The sequence below is a fragment of the Periplaneta americana genome, chromosome 6 (assembly GCF_040183065.1).
Source record: "Periplaneta americana isolate PAMFEO1 chromosome 6, P.americana_PAMFEO1_priV1, whole genome shotgun sequence".
Classification (NCBI taxonomy): Eukaryota; Metazoa; Arthropoda; class Insecta; order Blattodea; family Blattidae; genus Periplaneta; species Periplaneta americana.
Genome location: NC_091122.1, coordinates 94,499,916 through 94,519,140, shown reverse-complemented (window position 1 = coordinate 94,519,140; position 19,225 = coordinate 94,499,916). Strand labels below are relative to the sequence as shown.

At 39.1% G+C, this 19,225-nt stretch overlaps 1 protein-coding gene across 5 annotated transcripts in view; it reads right to left on the bottom strand.

Annotated features, from left to right (window-relative positions):
* robo1 (roundabout 1) overlaps nt 1-19,225 on the bottom strand; it is a 670,252-nt gene that overhangs the window by 154,540 nt on the left and 496,487 nt on the right. For all 5 annotated transcript variants that reach the window (XM_069828459.1, XM_069828460.1, XM_069828458.1 and 2 more), the window contains exon 3: nt 6,739-7,047. In XM_069828459.1, coding sequence (XP_069684560.1) covers nt 6,739-7,047 — 309 coding nt within the window. The remainder of the gene's footprint in view (nt 1-6,738; nt 7,048-19,225) is intronic.

The window sequence follows — 19,225 nt, the reverse complement described above, 5'->3', positions numbered from 1 at the left end:
CCGATTTCTTATGCAGTTCATATATCTCATTATTATATCTGGCTCTCCATTCATCCACTGTTTCAATTGCTGCGAAAATCCTTCTTAAGATTTTCCTCTCGAATACAGTTATTATTATTATTATTATTATTATTATTATTATTATTATTATTATTATTATTATTCGATTAGGGGAAACACGGAAATTCTGCTTGAAGCAAGTAAAGCGTTAGAGTTGGAAGTAAATCCCGAATAGACAAAGTATATGATTATGTCTCGTGACGAGAATATTGTACGAAATGGAATGATACAAATTGAAGATTTATCCTTCGAAGAGGTGAAAAAATTCAAATATCTTGGAGCAACAGTAACAGATATAAATTACACTCGGGAGGACATTAAACACAGAATAAATATGGGAAACGTCTATTATCATTCGGTTGAGAACTTTTTGTCATCCAGTCTGCTATCAAAAAATGTGAAAGTTAGAATTTATAAAATAGTTATATTACCGGTTGTTCTGTATGGTTGTGAAACTTGGACTCTCATTTTGAGAGAGGAACAGAGATTAAGGGTGTTTGAGAATAAGGTTCTTAGGAAAATATTTGGGGCAAAAAGGGATGAAGTTACAGGAGACTAGAGACAGTTACACAACGCAGAACTGCACGCATTGTATTCTTCATCTGACATAATTAGGAACATTAAATCCAGACGTTTGAGATGGGCATGGCATGTAGCACGTATGGACGAATCCAGAAATGCATATAGAGTCTTAGTTGGGAGACCTTTGGGATGATAAAATTGAAATGGATTTGAGGGAGGTGGGATATGATGATAGAGACTGGATTAATCTTGCACAGAATAGGGAATAATAATAATAATAATTATTATTATTATTATTCACTTCATGGTACAGGCAGGAATCTACTGTTTCCGGCTTCAAAGATCCCTGTATCTCATTCCTGGTCGTCTATGGTCTCTCTGTCGTTTAGGTCCTGCTTGTTTAGGCAGTCTATGTTACTTTTCCAGTCTACTTATAACTGAGATTCAGCTATTTCTATACAATTTTTTACTGATGGAATGTTGTCCTTGTTGTTTAGTCAACTGTCCAAAGACAGGTTTGAACCTCATAATTAACAACAATAAGGCATCATTCATGAGGCAACTAGGCAAGGAGATAATGGGGTAGGTTGGCCAGTTTCTTTCCCCCCTCCAATGCATACATCGCCGATTAGCTACATATTCCACTAATCAGACTTCAGATGCATACAAACAATATTGTTCTTCCTCTGACATATCGTCAAGTGAGATGTACTGCCTGATAATAGATATACATATCAGCCAGAACCTCAATCAGAGGTAGTTGATGGAATATGTATGTATATTTAATTAACTTCTGATGCATTATCTTTATTACATAGTTTCGAGTTCTGTATGTACAGAATGAGTGGTAATTGTGTACTGTAAAGTACTGCAGAGTATTCTATGCTAAAAATGATACATATTTTTTCATATAAACTTATGGTCGTGCCCGCTTCATTATGGAGATAATGATTGGAACAGTTAGAAAAAGACAACAGCTACTTTTCTGAGAGTGTTGCTTAATGACGTGGTTGTTTACATTGCAAGTTCATAGAAGATGCTGAAATGTCCACCATTCACTTCACAACACAATTTCCACCCTCCTTCGCCATGAATGTCTTGCTCCTTGAACAATGTCCCGATTTGTATTTTATTCAGCCACAATTGCATTCAACAGATGCTCTCTCGTGTCGTGTCGTTGATAATAAACTAGTCCCTTCATGTGACCCCACAACCAGAAGTCGCAGGGAATGAGTTTAGGCGATCTCGTCGGCCATGCGTCCACTCCAGCTGACTGGATACCGTTCATTCAAATGACGTTTCACTGTACGGTGGTAATGCGCAGATGCTTCATCTTGAAGTAGCCAAGTGTTCAATCGTGTTACAGTGGTAACTTTTGTTGTGGTAGTTCAGTGTGCAAGCGCAAATGCAGCACCTGTTGACTGATTGTAGCGTTTCCCTCTCTTCAATAACAATAAAATTATTGTACTTACTGTGTACTGTAGAGTGTCGTCTGAGTGATGGTGCATGAATAGCTTCGACGTAACGCCAACTTGCGCGTCCCACAGTGATGCCGTATCTCGATGACAAAGCTGTCACGGTTATATGTTTATATGACAAAATCTGTTTATATTGGAATATAGAAAACTCTACAATACTTTGTAGTACAGAATTATGACTCACCCTATATCCCTCGAAAGAAGCTTGTGAAAGGGAATCGCTGTCATATCGGCCTGTTGTGTCCTAAAAGGAAGGGAATCCAACAGACGCAAACAGACTCAAAGCAAATGTAACATTTTCATTTTGTTGGTAGTTTTAACCGATAAGCAGAAATACAATGGGTTTGGAATGGATGGGGCCGTCTATTGCTTATCTTACAATGTAACATATTAATAGCCTACTACATTGTAAGATAAGCAATAGACGGCCCCATCCATTCCAAACCCAAATGTAACATTGTAAAATTCCTTTGTAGAACGAAAAGTTACATTTGTTCGGATCAATTTTTTTTTTGGACATCTAAAGGACAAAACTAAAATTCTTTCAATAATTTAGTATCATAATACTTCGCTTTCTTACACAGACTGATCATATTGGTAATTAAATCAATGGCTTTCCCAAAACACACTATGAAATGTTTCATATAAAACAATTTTTATCTCGAAAAGGAAGCAAAAACTAGCAAAATAGTATTAAAATTTTCTGTTTGAAATATATTAAAAAATAACCTCTTCAAATTAATAACATTTCTTACGGTTCATTTTGTAGACTAGGCCTTTATTTTCTCAAAACTTCCTATAGTGAAAAAATAAATATCAACTACTTATTAATCAAATAACAAGCCAAAAACCCACCAAAAGGACCAATTCTGCAGATACTATAATTCCCTCCATTTTCTCTTGTCAGGAGCTGCATGTGGGGTGTCCATATCCCATCAGCACAAGACAAATGAAATCTCCACTAATTCACAGTTGCCAGACACACTGGCTGAGCAAGGGAAGGAAAGACAAGACGACGAATTGGTGACAGCTGAATGAGTCACAGTCAAACCATGAACCATTCTACCTCCGAGTTTATGATCATGCTTCTGTAATGGAAAACTGAACTACACGACCCGCATGTCACATTAAGTTAACCAAAGGCGCACCCTCCAACAAAATACAGAGTGATTCACGAGGATTTACCGTCCGAAGGCATTCTGAGCAAAAAAATATCACGTAAACATGGACCCTATTGTCAATATTTACAAAGTTACGTTTCGTTATTGGAACGCATTGCTCTGAACGCGTGATCTTGGTCAGCGTGCAGTCAGCAGCCAGCGCGAGCGCTACGGAAATCAAAGATAGCCGTATGCGTGGTGGGAATATTATATTCCCACCACGGCCGTATGCAGTTACGTAGAGCGACAAGTGCCGTTCACAAGCGTGCGGCCAAGTGTACTCAAGCGGACGGCGACATTTTTTAAAATGTGTTGTAAACTCTCCAAGACTGTAAATTAGGATGCAAAATTGAACTGCAAATAATTAAGTCGGTGGAAGTGGTGTTATTTGTAATAATTGTTGTGATAAGTAGGTAAGACTAATGTAATTTTCTAGTTTAAAATAGAAAAAGATGTCTGTACGAAACAACTAATGAATTCATAGAAAATTTTTAGCTTCATGATACTTCTGAATGGTTCATTCTCTATTTATATTATTCTTTTACCTTCAAACTAAGGAAAAAACGTATTTTACAAACAACTTTAAATTAGTGTAACTCTGAAAATATTGAGAATAGGAACTATGTTTATATGTTATTTTTTGCTCAAAATGTCTTTAGAAATAAGCTTCGTAAAGGACGGCAAATCCTCATGAATCATCCTGTATAAGTATAGGAGACACCGATAACCAGCGACGCTAGAGATGAGTTCGTTTCAAGTGATAGCGGAACTAGAAACGAAATATTTTAACCAATTGTGTATAACATTGTAGAATATGACGATTATATTCAAAATGTCCAGTTTATAGCCATAGATAGTAATCATCTAGGTTTCAAAAGCATGTTATTTTTTTTATAAAGGTGCCGGCATTACGTTCCGTGACTTCGCATCAATTGCAACTGAACTGCCAATAACCATCTTGGTGTAATGAATAATGATATTATCGGAGACTGGTAGCCGTCACGAATAACGGCCGATGGCCACGCACGGGGAGCAGAGACGGAGATAATGGTTTATAATTTGACGTTGTCGCCAAGTCTACCAGTACCGAAAAAGTGACTATAAACATAATTCAGTTCATGCAACGAAATTGCTTTACTTGGCGATGTGTTAGCGTCACGTATGATTCTCACCACAGTTCTTAGATCTACCTCAACATAAGATGTTCTGTGGGCCCCTGAACAAAAACATCGCGCTTAGATCCGGAGGAATCTGCTTCCCCCTTAAATAGCTATGATCTTTAGAAATCAAGTCCCTTGTCTGTTATGGAACATTTGTCTCTTGAATTCGTGCTTTGCCATTTCATCGTTACAGTAATACAGGTAGGCTTACTAGTATTATTATACTCGCCAAACTTAGACGGCCCAAGCTCAGAGGAAAGAAGTCACATCAACTGTTCTCGATGTTTATGTTATGCAGTTGGCCGCGTCCGATAACAGAATTGCTTTATAACAGCGTTGCCAAACATAGACGGCCTCAGCCCGTGTAGAGAGGTTAGCTTATCTTGCCGCAAGAGACAACTACTAACTCCTCTGTTAAAAAACATCGTACTTACCTCAGCCCAGCGGCTGGGCTAATTCCAAGTCATAATGTGACAACGCTGCATAACTAACAGGTATGCACCGTATGATTTATTATGTTTTGGGTAAGGCACGAGTCAGACGAGTGGTGTGAGTGAGGTCGTCTAAGCTTGGCGAGAACTGTAGCTTACACATAGTACATTCGGTAAACATATACTTCCTTACTGCGAAGCGGTTACTTGACTCTCGGAAGCAACGGTTCCACACACCGGTTAAAGAGACAACTTATTATCAGTGAGTAAACATTGCTATTTGCGATTGCGTTTCAGCTACCTTGGTCTTAGTCAAGTAAAGACGAGATTAAATGTCGTATGCATGTGTTTCTGCTAATAAATTGTAGCTTAAAATGGCAGACAGAGTATTGTACAGCGAGTGTTTATGTATAATATTTACGTGGTAACAAATTCGGCGCATGCAGTGCGAAGATAGCAACAGCGAAAATCCCCTGATGTTAACATTTCAAGTCCTCCAACGATCCATGACCGTGCGAATAAGTTCCGAGCGATAGGAAGTGTAACAGATGAGAAATGTAGACGACGAAGTACTATCCTCACCTCGACAAGAAATTTGGATGACATTGGATAGTAAAAAATGTTCCTGAAAATTCTTTTCGTCGTGATTCGCGGGAAACAGGTGTGTCTTACAGTTCTGTGCGAAATGCGACAAAGCCATTGAAGTTAAAACCTTACAAATTTACAGTGTTAAGAACTACGAGAACCGGTGATCCCCTAATCGTAAGTATATTTTATAAGTGGGTTTTAAATGGAATCCACGTCCATAATTTTCGTCTGTTTTCAGACGAATCTTGGTTTCATCCCAAGGGATGCAAATACAGGCCTATACAAATGTTTTGAACAAAAAAAAATAGACCGTTTCAGCACCTACTGGTTTAATTTGGGTCAGTAAATTAAATTTTAATTATTTATAATAACATTTTATATTTAATAATATTAGCATTGTCTACAGACGTGTGCAAACTATTATACTCAAACGACAATATATATACGTATTTGATGACTTCATCCCTGTGTCATATTTGGATAAGTGCTTCTATGAGGTCCACTTTGGTGTTAATCGTCGTTTTTTTTTAGTTTTATCTTTACGATAGACCAAAGATTTTCAATTGGATTTGCGTCTGGGCTATTACCTGGCCATGGAAGGACGTCTACATTATTTTCAGCCAGAAAATTAGTTACTGATCTGGCTTTGTGACAGAGTGCTCTATTCTGCATGAAGACACATTCACCATCAGGGAACCAGTCCCTCATTTGTGGAAAAATTCGGGTTTCTAGAACTTTTTTGAAGTGATCCTGTGGCATAGAGTCCTACAGAATTATTTTTGGCAGTAATTCATGATAATTATGAAAATGTAAAAAATGTGGTTCTGAGTCTAATAATTTGCACACGTCTGTAATCACCAAAAAAATGCATTATTCGTAACTTACAAGCATGAGAATTGCTCACTCGAGTCAAGTAGCCGTATCGTGGTAAGGAAGTAATTTGTAGATTATGTGTAACAAAAAACAAATGAAAACACACTCTGATAACTAAATTTGTTGAGAAAAGCACAGAGATGCAGACCCAAAGAGAGTTTCAACCGTAATGACGCTTAATGGCTGTTAGAGTTAACATCGATCTCAATGGTAGATATGTCATAGCTGTTCGGCCTATGGCCGTGGCGACGAGAATAATATGCGTGTTGTAGGTTTTAATCTCTTTTATTTCTCTCTGTTATAATTATTTTTCCTTGTTCACTTTTTGCAAACTTCTCAGTAAGCCCTGCAATTTGCTATAAAACTCATTAAAGTTTCACGTTTCCAGATCAGAATCCTCTTTGTAAATTTAAAGGCGGTCACCCATCCGGACACAACCACAATCAATGTTGTTGCATTGACTCACCAGCGACCTGGAGCGTGGCGTTACGGCTGGTGGCGGAGCCCGCCTGGTTGCGCGCGACGCACCAATACACGCCGCCATCTTGCTCCTTCTTGCCGTGCATAACCCTCAGGAAGAAGAGCGAGCCGGCGGGCAACAGGACTCGGTGGGACTTGGAGTCGGAGGGCGAGGTGCGCACGGGCTCCCCGTCCTTGAACCACTCGATGGTGGGCTCCGGCTTGCCCTCCGCCTTGCAGTTGAGGGTCACAGGCTCGTTCTTGGCCACAATCATGTCGGACGGGTGCTCTGTGATGCGCGGCGACCGGTACTGACCTACGACAGAAACATACAATTTAATATGTAGATAAGTCTGCCTACCACAGACATGCGGAGTCCATTACATATACAGTACTTCTGATACTACACTCGAATATCGCTTTTAAGAAATATGACTCAATTACTGTAATTTCCAGAACAAAATCAGCCACAGAATGGTCCCACAACTTACGTCCACTAGGATATTGTGCACTGTAGAAGAAGCGTACGATACCATAATGGCAATAAAGCTCAATGATTTAGTAAACACACCGGTAATCAAAACCAAGTGTTTCAATATTCTGAAATACTTAAAGTGCCTCCGTGGTCCAAATAATGTGTCTAAATCTAATGATAATAGCAGTATTAGGTAATACACTAGCTACCAAAAAGTAATTGGGCACTGTTTTCGCCCCTTTAGAACCTCGAGGTACCACCTCTTGTTGCTTTAACAGCAGCCACCCTGTCAGACATGCTCTCCACTACTTCTGTGTAGGATATCCAATGGAATGCATCCCCATTCCTCTTGCAACATGGCACTCAGTTGAACAATGGAAGTTGACCCCATGTTTAGGCGGCTACTATGCAGTGGTATGCAGACAATAATGTTCACCGGTTGGACTGGCCTGCACAGAGTCCTGATCTCAATCTCATTGAACACCTTTGGGACGAATTGGACCGGCGGTTGAGATCTCGGGAGATGAGGCCAACTTCCATTGTCCAACTGGGTGCCATGTTGCAAAAGGAATGGCGACGCATTCCAGTGGATATCCTACACAAACTAGTGGAGAGCATGCCTGACAGGGTGGCTGCAGTTATAGCAACAAGAGGTGGTACCACGAGGTTCTAAATGGGCAAAATCAGTGCCCAATTACTTTTTGGTAGATAGTATAGTAACACCTGTCACGTACAGGAGCGACAGAATGGAAATGGAATAGTTATTTATAGGTCTACAAGGATACGTGCATACGTGAGAGGTTTTATAAACGAACCATTAGGCGAGTTTAAAAATCTCACAAGTGAAAAAAATAATGAAGCCACTTTTTGTTGTTGAATACATCATTTTGTCTATTACCAAGAATTTCAAAATTAAAAGAAAGAAATTTAAGATTAATTTTTTGTAGTTGTGACGATTACTGAAATAGCAATAATAGTGCGTTGTTAAGGCCAGTTTCTGTGCATAATCTACATCTGGGAAGACTTTCCATGTGGAATTATTTAAGAAATATTTTGCTTAAGCACAACACAGAACGATATTCCCTTTCATCTCTCCATCTCACAACTGGGTGCAGACGGCCCGAATGTTTATCAATCAACTTCCGCTATGTATTTAGTGTTGTTAATCTTTCCGAATCCTTTTCTGCATTGCGGATTTCTGAAGTGCAGACATCTGGTTAGTGTTTACAGTGTAGAAACACCACCTTCAATGACTTTGAAAAATATAATTTTTTCCAGCTAGATTGAGATTCTAGCCCACTGTGCAATGTAAACTAATTTGTGCATACATTATACATAAAACACGTAACAAAACGTGGAACCTTATTTAATGACCAACTTTCATAATAGTAAGGCTTAATAGTAGTGTTAGACCGTATCATAAGTAATGTCGGTTTTAAAGGTTGGTGTTTTGTAAGATTTTAATGATTTTATTTAGTTGGGCAATGCAATTTGCAGAGCGTTATTGTTATTATTCCGTATTGTGAGCATGTGACAGTCGTTGATTGTTAATGCAAAGAATATAAAATGGAGGTAATAAAGTCTGAGATTAGAGTCCTTCTAAAGCAAGATTATAAAGCTGCTGTCGCGGCTCAAAAATATGTGATGTCGAGAGTGATAGTGTCGTTAGTGAGTGTGTAGCATAACGATAGTTTCAGCGTTCCAATGATGAAGAAGGAAACATTAAGGAGTTACAACGTCCTGGAAGATCTAAGGTATGGAATAGGCCTATTCACAATACACGTAGAGTTTTGGAAGAAACTCCATAAAAATGCACCTAGAGGTTGTCACAAAAACTTGCTTCTTCAAAATATAGGCCTACAATACATCGCCACATTAAAAAGCTTAAAAATAAGCATACGAGAATTGAATGGTTCAGCACCATAAGTAATATAAAGTATACACATTAAAACTAAATTATATGTCAATCTTCATTAAACTATGGTATTCACTTAACTTTAATGTTTGCTTTCTCCGTTTTTAATAAATGGCGCTTGGCCCACTATGCCTCTGAAACATTCAATTGTAGATGTGTACCTCATGGATTAACATCTGACTAGGCTCAACGCAGAGTGGATATCTGTCGTTAGCTTATCGTTAATCCCATATATGATACCTTTATCAGGATAATTGTCACACGTATCTCAACCCTGACACCTCAAAAGAGCGACTCGATCCCCGTCAGCCTGCCAAAGTCGTCGTTAAACAAAATCGGTTCCCAAACGAAAATACAGTCCATCTTTATTGTCAACAACTAGAACGAGTTCATTAAATTTTGAGAGAGAGGTACCCGACATTAGTTAATTGAAACAGAATTGTCTTGCAACAGGACAATGCGAAACCCAATACTGCTTGAACCATGGAAAAATCCAGGAATTGAGAGGAATCGAACTGTTACCACACCTGGCATAAAGCCATGAATTTGCGCCTTCAGATTACCACCTGTTTCGATCCATGGCCTGCGCGGAAGAAATTTCCAAAACTTGGAGCCGTTCAAATGGGTATCACCGAATAATTTGTATCAAAACCCAGGAACTGGTACCGTCGCGAGATAACAAACCTCGCTGAAAGATGGTTCAAGACCATAGAATCCAATGGTATTCACTAGAGTTGAACAACGATCGAGAAAGCAAGACTAATAGCGCCCGTAAAGCCGAAAACCCGCACGACAATGTTGTCTACGTCGAGTCGTTGATGTGAAGACCGCTTGTGAATGTTTCAAGACATCGGGAGTGGTCAACTCTCGAACGTCAAGCAACCTTAAATCGTTACAGTTGTTTATAGCAGACTCAACTTTTATCTGTTTTGGCAACTATTATATAATGTACAGGGGCATCATTTTATTTTTATTAACATTTTTAATATTAACCTGTCTATACCTTTAGAGAAAAGGAAACACCGCTTGCCCCCCCCCCTCCAAGACTGGAGTTCGATGATACTGGCGTAAAACACAAATCACTCTACTAGGTACAGGAAGGAAGAAAAGTAGTTAATCCATTTACGTAAACTAGGAAATATCGCGATTTTGAGTTTGATAATTTTCATCAGGTTTTTCTTTAATCAAAGTACAGTACTGTATTAAGAATAAGTGTTTTTACTCACGAAGTGAGTTATCCATGCGAACGTATTCATTATGCGGTGTATATTATACTGTCTACAGCACATTAGCGTACAATATAGAGACAGAAGTTAAATTGAAAAATAAAATATTTAAACACAATTTTGAAAATGGTGGCCGTTCATTTCGATACAGGCTTCAGTTCCTTTGTAAATATTATCGCAATATAGACTATTGCATCTAATTCCAATTGCCAGTTTCGTCCTTCGTACTAGTAACTCATGTTGAAATAATTCTGTACCTACTCTACGTACTGTAAATTCAATCTTCACTTCTGCCCGACCCGAAAATATAAAATTACTCAGACATACTATCTACTGTCCGTCCAAGTGGTTATGCCGCAGGATTGTAGAAAGGGAGGAAATCACGTGACAGTTAATTACTTAACGAGGCCCTTTTATTTAAGTTAAATTAAACAGCTGTATAATATTACGTAAACGTCCAATTCCTAAGAGAAATTAATGTTTTCAGAAAAGAGCTAAGACAGCCCAGCTTTTACAGAGGGGCGAGCAGAAGCAGGTGGGGGAAATCGGGATGCGACGTAGGCAAACGGACAGTACCTGTGCGAAAATATGATTCAATATTGAAAGCTCTTTCGTCACTGGAAAACGCGAACATATTTCTGGAACGTACTATACTCAGTAACTCAGTACTGCTTACTATCTGCGGTCTTGGTTCTGTGTGGAGTTGGAACTTCATTAATAGAAGGGGTGGGAGTGAAGTACATTCAAAAACTCAGGTACAATAAAAATTGAAGTAAAAATAAAATGATGTCCCTGTATAAACAATCAAATAGCCTATTTGATACATCATCTCTACTTTTCAGTGCATAATAATCCGTTACGCAATCTTTATTTAATTACCAGGCCCTTATTAAAAGGGTAGGATTTTCTTCGTATGTCTGAGATCATGTGTACAATCTCAAAGTATATATATATACCAGAGCTTTCTCAAATTAGAGGCTGCTATTAGACAAAGCATACAAAACAAAAAAAGAACAAATAGATGATGAGAGATAATACAGTAAGAAAAATGGCAAACAAGTAAACAAACAAACAAACAATGGCAGTTCACAGAATAAGAAAAGTTACAAACAAGTAAAGAAGCAATGAAAGCCAATAAGAAAAAGAAAAGTGATAATGGTGCGTTAGTTTTTTCAGTACACCCGCCGAATTAGAGTCCATGTAGGTGGTTCCGTAAGAGTTTGTCTGACTCTCTAATTCTGAGGAGGGCCAGTTCATTTATAAAAGATTTGTGCAGTCCTAGGGTCTTACAGAATTGAGAAGAGAAGATAGGTATCGTTCCTCTTGCTCCAAACATCAATCCCGTGACACTGATTTCGTGAAGTTGGTATTTATCTTTATAATACTGGATGGTTGGAAAGTAGTTTGCTCGTTTCTCCTCGTGTACGTCTTCAGGGTGTCCTTTAGGTATAGGTTTCAAACCTGATGATGGGGTCGATGATCATACCCTGAGACAGGGATTCGCTAATGGAGATTATGTCAATGCGTCTGTTACTGTCATTGTCGGCAGTTCCGTGGACTTCTTCATAGACGGTGTATTTAACGTTATGTTTTATATTTCTTAGAAATGCAAATTTATTTGAGGATTGTTTTTTTTTTTGCTATGTACACATATAATTGAGTACCGGGTCTTTCCCGGGGTAAAAGGCGGTCAGAGCGTGGTGCCGACCACACCACCTCATTCTAGTGCCGAGGTCATGGAAAGCATGGGGCTCTACCTCCATGCCCCCCAAGTGCCTTCATGGCATGTCATGGGGATACCTTTACCTTTTATGTGCATATATAACCATAGTTAATATCTGATAATAGAACCGGAACATTTTGGTAACTAAGATACTGTTTTGTTTTGTTTTTTTTTTTGTCTCAATTATCTCTAATGTTACTTATTTCAATTATGTATGTTATTCAAAGTTAAGAAATCTTTCCACGTCGGCCAAATGCTATTTCGAGAATGATGAGCAAGACTCGAAACGCACGAACGTTACGAGACGAGACTAGAAAGACAAGTGCAACGAACACAGCGAACGAGAGAAGCAGTTAGTTTTGCTCAAATCCAGAATTTACTTTGAAGATTAGAATAACTTCTTGTCACATCACACCCCAATTAAAATTTTGCTCAATACTGACATTACTTATGACACAATATATGTAGTGGCTTATTTAAGCTTATTCAACGACGCTTTCAACGGCAAAGGTTACTCCGAGTTTAAATTTAACATGAACGAAAAATAACGAATTTTTCCTAGCGGCCTCTACTTACAAGCAGTGAATGACAAAGGCCTACCAGTATTACTTCCCTCCAGGAGGAAGCCACGCTAAAGTTTCTATCGCTCTTCAAAATTCGCTGCTCTCGGATAGGCTGGAATCCGCGAACTTGGATCCAGAACCATCACGTTAACCGCAAGACCACTGCGGACGATATCAGTTAATAAATTCATCGCCCTCGACCGAGTTCAAACCCGCGAATCTCCGAGCCAACTGCCAGCATGGAAACCGCAAGACCACTGACTATATGAGATGATGAGTGGTACCACGAAGCTGCAAAATGGGGTGGGAACTGCACACAGTTGCCAAGCAAATCGATGTATGTTCTGTGCTGCACGAAGGACCTCACAGACATCGAACTCCCAAACTCTTCGATAAACAATGTGTTACTAATCTGCGTTGTTATCAATTTATTAATGTTTTCGATCCCTACGAAAATTAAAAGTTGTAAAAGTAAGATAAATAGGCTATTCAAAGTTATTTAAGAATGTTACGTTTTGAACGGGTTCCATCATCAAAATCATATCACTAACATTTGAAGGGTGGCTTACTAGCTGACCGCCATTACCACCAAAGTAAATAGGCTTACCCCTGGCACTCATTTCTGTTACAGACTGAGTGAACCCCATGCGGATAGTGCAACCGGAAGAATTAGATCAATGGAGAAAATCCATGACACCATAGGTAAACTAACCCACGACCTTCCAGCTTGCAGCGCTTTGACAGAAGTATATGGAACTCCCTCACATTAACGGAATAATTATAATTAACTTGATAAAAAAAATCACTATGTAGCTCGATAGAAAAGAAGATTAAATGAAGGGTTGAGAACCATAGTGGGCCAAGTGCCATTTACTAAGACTGTAGAAAACAAGGGTTAAAATGGAAACATCTAGCAAGTAATATAAAGTATACATATTCAAACTACATGATATGTCAATCTTCTTTAAAGTATGGTATTCACTTAACTTTAACCTTTACTTTCTCCGTTTTTAATAAGTGGCGCTTGGCCCACTATGGCTCTGAACCCTTCAAATGTGGGATTCACGTCAGATATAAGATTCAAACATCTAAAAACTTAGGCTACGTCTGAAATCACTTTGATCTCAAACTAACAGTTATGTTTCATTTACAATATGCACAACGAAGTGTTCTAAATTGGATCATGCGTTATCAATACACGCTCTACAGCTCTACATCATAGATCCCCTCGACTACCATCCAAAAATTTCAGGCGTCTGTCAAATTCGTTAACTATTATATGTATTTAACACGCTGTCGAATATTTCAATTTTCTTAGTAATCAACAGACTTAAGGTGATTGGCCCTTAAGTAGATTCAGGTCCTGGTAGAGCTCAAGGTCCTCCACAGCCATTCCACTTATTTGGAAGTCCCTTCAAATTTATAGCTTCCTAACTAATATGATGTGGAGCAACAACATGCAAAAAACCATGGAATTTAACTGAGGGGGCACGGATGACCCAGCACTGCGACCTATTGATATCCTTTGCGCTAACCCTCGATATGGAATGAGTTACGTGCCACAGATCCCCTACGTGCACTGCCCTAACCACATGACTCCCTTAACGACCGGTCCCTACAGCCGACAGAATCCATATACCATTCCTGCTTCGGCAACTTCCCCCAAGGTCCCCGTGTCGGTCCGAGGCGAAACTCCTCCCCCGAGTAGGTCCGCCTCGGGTGCTATTTCAGAAGCCATCCAACGTCGCTTAACTACATTCCACGGAGGCCGGTCGAGAGAGTCAGCTGCTTCGGGAGGCCACCGGTAGAGTGGTCTGAAAAACCAGAAACGGGATGAGGAAAGGATGATGGGGGAGGAAAGGAAGTGGCGAAGATGAGTGGGGTTCCAACCGCCTGATAAAGTTACCTGATATTCATCCATAGGAGGGAAAAACTCCGAAAAAACCTCACCCAGACAATTCGTCCTAAACGGGAATCGTACCCGAGACCGCTGGGTTCGGAGTTAGACTCGCTAACCCCTCAACCACAACGGTGGACTGCAAAAAACCATACTACGCGACGAAATATAGTAAGTGGTGCTTTATTTGGTAACGTTTAAAATGTTCTCTTATAGTTACAGTACGATTCTCGTGCCGATTCTCGAGCAAGAATAACAGACAGGATTATGTCTGCTCGTACATTAATTCTGTATTTTTCTACGTGTCTTCATTTAACAATAGCGTGGGAATTTTCTGCAGCCCAGTGACGAGTGTTGTGAAAATTGAACACGCCATTCCTAGTGGCTTCATCTGTAAACAATACAGAGGACACGAAATGCTGATCATGAACATATATCTGCAGGAACCAAGAACAAAAAGCTTCTCGTGGAGGAAACGAAGCGTTGCACGGCTTGTATCGAGGCGCAAGGAGCTCATCGGGAGCACTTCCTTTAAAGGCAAGCATACTGTTTGTTGCTGGAACATAGACACAACTGTAACCAGGAACAGCAGCGATCTCGGACATGCGTAGCTTTATTAACTTTCATTAAAATTAGTTCTAGGTCCTGAATCCGTTTTTAAAGTGGATTCCACTTGCCATGTAACACGCTAATATTGAAGTTTCAAAAATAGGTATTCAGTTCCATACAAATATCAGAATAATTATACTGTATAATATATCGTCGTTGTTCTTGCAATAACTCCTATGTGCAAAATATAACATTTTTCAGTAGGAAGAAAAAAACACATTTATTCATCCTATGGCAGCAGTATATATGAGATTGTGAATTCTTACATTTTCGAAACAAAGAAATATAATTACATATAGGAGATTTTATTATTTTCTGTATCACTATATATGATATGCGTAAAATCACGAAGTGATTTAAGACGGCGCTTATTCCGTCGGACCCCGGCCAACTAGTCACTCATAACGAGTGCACCTGAGCACATGTGTGGACTTCGGTCCGATGTTCATAGACATCTATGACGTAGTGCAAAGGGCGGCCACTAGAGGGAACCCAAGAGTTGGAACTCAATCAGAGACGACTCTGTTCGGCGTCGGGGTTGTATCCGGTGTGGCTTAGTGGATAAAGCATCAGCACGTAGAGCTGAAAACCCGGGTTCAAATCCCGGCGCCGGAGAGAATTTTTCTCCGTTCCATTACTCTTCCATCGTATGATGACGCAGAATATCTGCATGGAAATATCATATGTACTTCGGTACATTGAAATAATATACTATTTAAGTTATTTAATAGAGCAAAAATCTGAAAATCGATAAATATGTCACATAGGAGTTACTGGAGGAACAACGACGATATTCAGATACAGAATTAAATATAACAATTGATCACAGCAAAAAATGAAATAAATCAAATAGTAAACAGCAAGAGCCTAAAATTTAAATAATATGATAATATAAGTTATAATTCCATCTACAAAAAAAATAATATTCAAACAATAACGGTTAATAAACATCTCCCAGCAACGAATTCATTCAAGGGCAGATCTTTCACTGCAAACCCAGCTTTCTCTAATCTTTAATATTTTCTGCCTTCCTATTTGTCTCCTCATATGATCCATCTATTTTAATGTCGTCTATAATCTGATATCTTCTCCTGTCCCGAATTTTCTCCCGTTCACCGTTCCTTCCAGTGCATCCTTCAGCAGACAGTTTCTTCTCAGCCAGTGACCCAACCAATTCCTTTTTCTCTTCCTGATCAGTTTCAGCTAACAACGAATAAATACCAGCTAATAATGAGCCAAAATATCTTAAACCTTCCCATTTCGAAGTGTGTCTAATGCCTACCCACTTCACTTGGCGTGATTCGAGTTCCGTATACTGCGGATAGGTGGCAGGACTGTGACCCATTTTCAAGTTGCGTACCACTTCGGTAGGCCACGTTATGCATGATGTTTATCTGTGAAGTGTTATGTCGTGCACTACGGTGAATATGTGTGTAAGTGTTCGTGTAAGTGTAGTGTAGGAAATGGGTGAGGATGATGATGGTGAGAAAGGGAGAATGGGAAACTCGGTGCCGGCACGTAGTCTACTCCTATCGAATAGCACCAGGGTTAACGTCCCCATCCGCCAGACGAATCTCTGTCAACAGTGACATATGCTTTCTCTTCATATGCACTGCGGAGAAATTTGAGATTTAACCCAGGCATATTGGTGCACAATTTAGTGATTAGAAATTATGCACCCCCATCCCTCCTTGTCCCGAGGTAGAAATTTTACATGAAAATCTCTGACGCCGCCTGAAATCGAACCCGTACCGACTAGTCTGAAGGGAAACGCGCTACCACAGATTACTCGGCGGATCCCCCAATCTGAAGTTGTGGTTCATATATCTGCAATGTTTGGGAAAGTGACATAAGTCAGTTTCCACAAACATTTTTTTTATTAATTTATTGACAACTTACGGAACATCTGCTCACTTGGGAAAATAGACATAAGTATTTCTCCCATTACAATAATTCATACAGAAGAAAATCAAATCGACTTAAACCAGTGTGAATACAGTTTTTTTCCTTCTCCTGTAAAATTAACATTTTTGACTTGTGCCACTTTTCCCGAGCACTAGAGATATAACATACTAATACGCTAGATGCGCGATTACCAGAAGCAAAAAACACAAGATGATAATGAAAGTAAAAATGATAAACCGGTAGAACCAAAACCTGTCAAAAAGAATGGAAAAGAATGTGTGAGGGATGTAAACAGGCGAAAAGGGACGATAAACAATTATTTAAGAATCTGTAGTAGCTATAAATAACAAAACATCTATACCTACCTGTAAATGTGCAAATTATAAAGTCATCATTGTTAAAGAGAGACATTGTTATAAAAATATTTTACTTATTTTAATAAGCATTTCACTAAAATAAGTTTGATTATATTTTATATTTGTAATATGTATCATAGGCTGTGATACGAACAAGACCTAAAACCTGTGACATTAATTACACTCCAAGAATAAAGACGTTTCTTGCAATCCAAGCCATTTCCTAAATCGCCTGTCACTTTTTTTGCGGCATCATAATACCACAGTCTACTGGGTGTTCATTTCAAAGTGTGTCATGACGTCACTGTTGTTCGGTCACCGATTTGAAGCGAGTTTCAGCTTATATGTTAGAGAAGTTACCTATTATTTAAGGCGTTCTTCAATCTGAACTTGAGAACGTGTACGGTATAACTTGAACGTCGTAGCAACAGATGGCGGTCTGTACGGTCTGTGTGTTACCATAACCCCTTTCGAACTGCGTTTTGCGCCGGTAAGTCGTACACAGGGTATTTGTTATCATGGGTTGCGTACGGTAACATTCCACAACACAAATCAAATGCTCCGTGTCCATGTTGACCGTCGAAGTTAATGTCAACAAATACGTAAGTAATCGTCTTAACCCTCTCCCCATATCCCGACAGTACGTATTTCCAAACAGTTCACATTCCTGCCACTACAGGCGTTACCTACGTATCGGTACGTACTCTTCAGAATGAACGCCGTACTTCTACCTCATAGGTTATACACCTCTGCGGAAGTGTAGGAAGATTTAATTCTCTAGGCTCATCAGATAGCCACATGACGGCATACAGCGAGCCATGACACATTTTGAACTGAACACCCAGTAGTACATACAGTCACGAAGCTTGAGTTGTTGAGGGGGTACTAGGAACAATAGAATGTGCCGATACTATTTCGCATTGTCTGTGATGAGGCGATAGTAGCGATCCTAGTGGTTAGCAACTATTTATGGATGCATATTCCCTACGTATTGAGCTTCGTGACTGTATATATTAGACTGTGATAATACCACAGTCTAGTATATATAGTCACGAAGCTTGAGTTGTTGAGGTTGCTAGGAACAATAGACTGTGCAGGTACTATTTCGCATTGTCTGTAATGAGGCGATAGTAGCAATCCTAGTGGTTAGCAACTATCCATGAATGCATATTTATTATATATTGAGCTTCGTGACTGTATATACTAGACTGTGATAATACTCTCTTTTTACACATCTTATAGTAAGGAAGTAAAAAATTATGACATTACAAAAATATAACACAACAAAATCAAGCAGTCGAATATTTAGTCTATCAACGAGTGAAAAATCCTATAATTTTTAAAATATCATTGTAGTTACAGTATATGACGTAGTAGGACTAGCATATAATGTCCATTCACGAAGAGATTCTTCTGAGTATACTTTATTCCTTAGAGAAGGACAAGAGGCAGAAGAAAAATAAGAATGATGTAAGCTCTCAAACATAAAATTGCTCCCTTATAAATAACTAATGTTTCCGAGAACATAGCAAATGCTTCTGAACCACTATCTGGAGATTCATTCATGGAACATCAAGTAAGCACATTTTAAAGCCTGCACTCTACTGCACTCATAAGTAGAATTAAGTGTAACGCATTCTGAGAAGCTAACTTGAGAGACGAAGTTTCCTTGGCAATGTAGAGAACTTCTGTGTTGAAACAAAAGCGAAGCTGTTGGTATCGTCAAGAAAGTGATTTTCTTTTAAAATAAAGATCCTGAGAGTGGAAAGGGGACCAAATGCGTTGCTAGGGGAACAGTTGTTCGTCATTTGTCACCGAGACAATC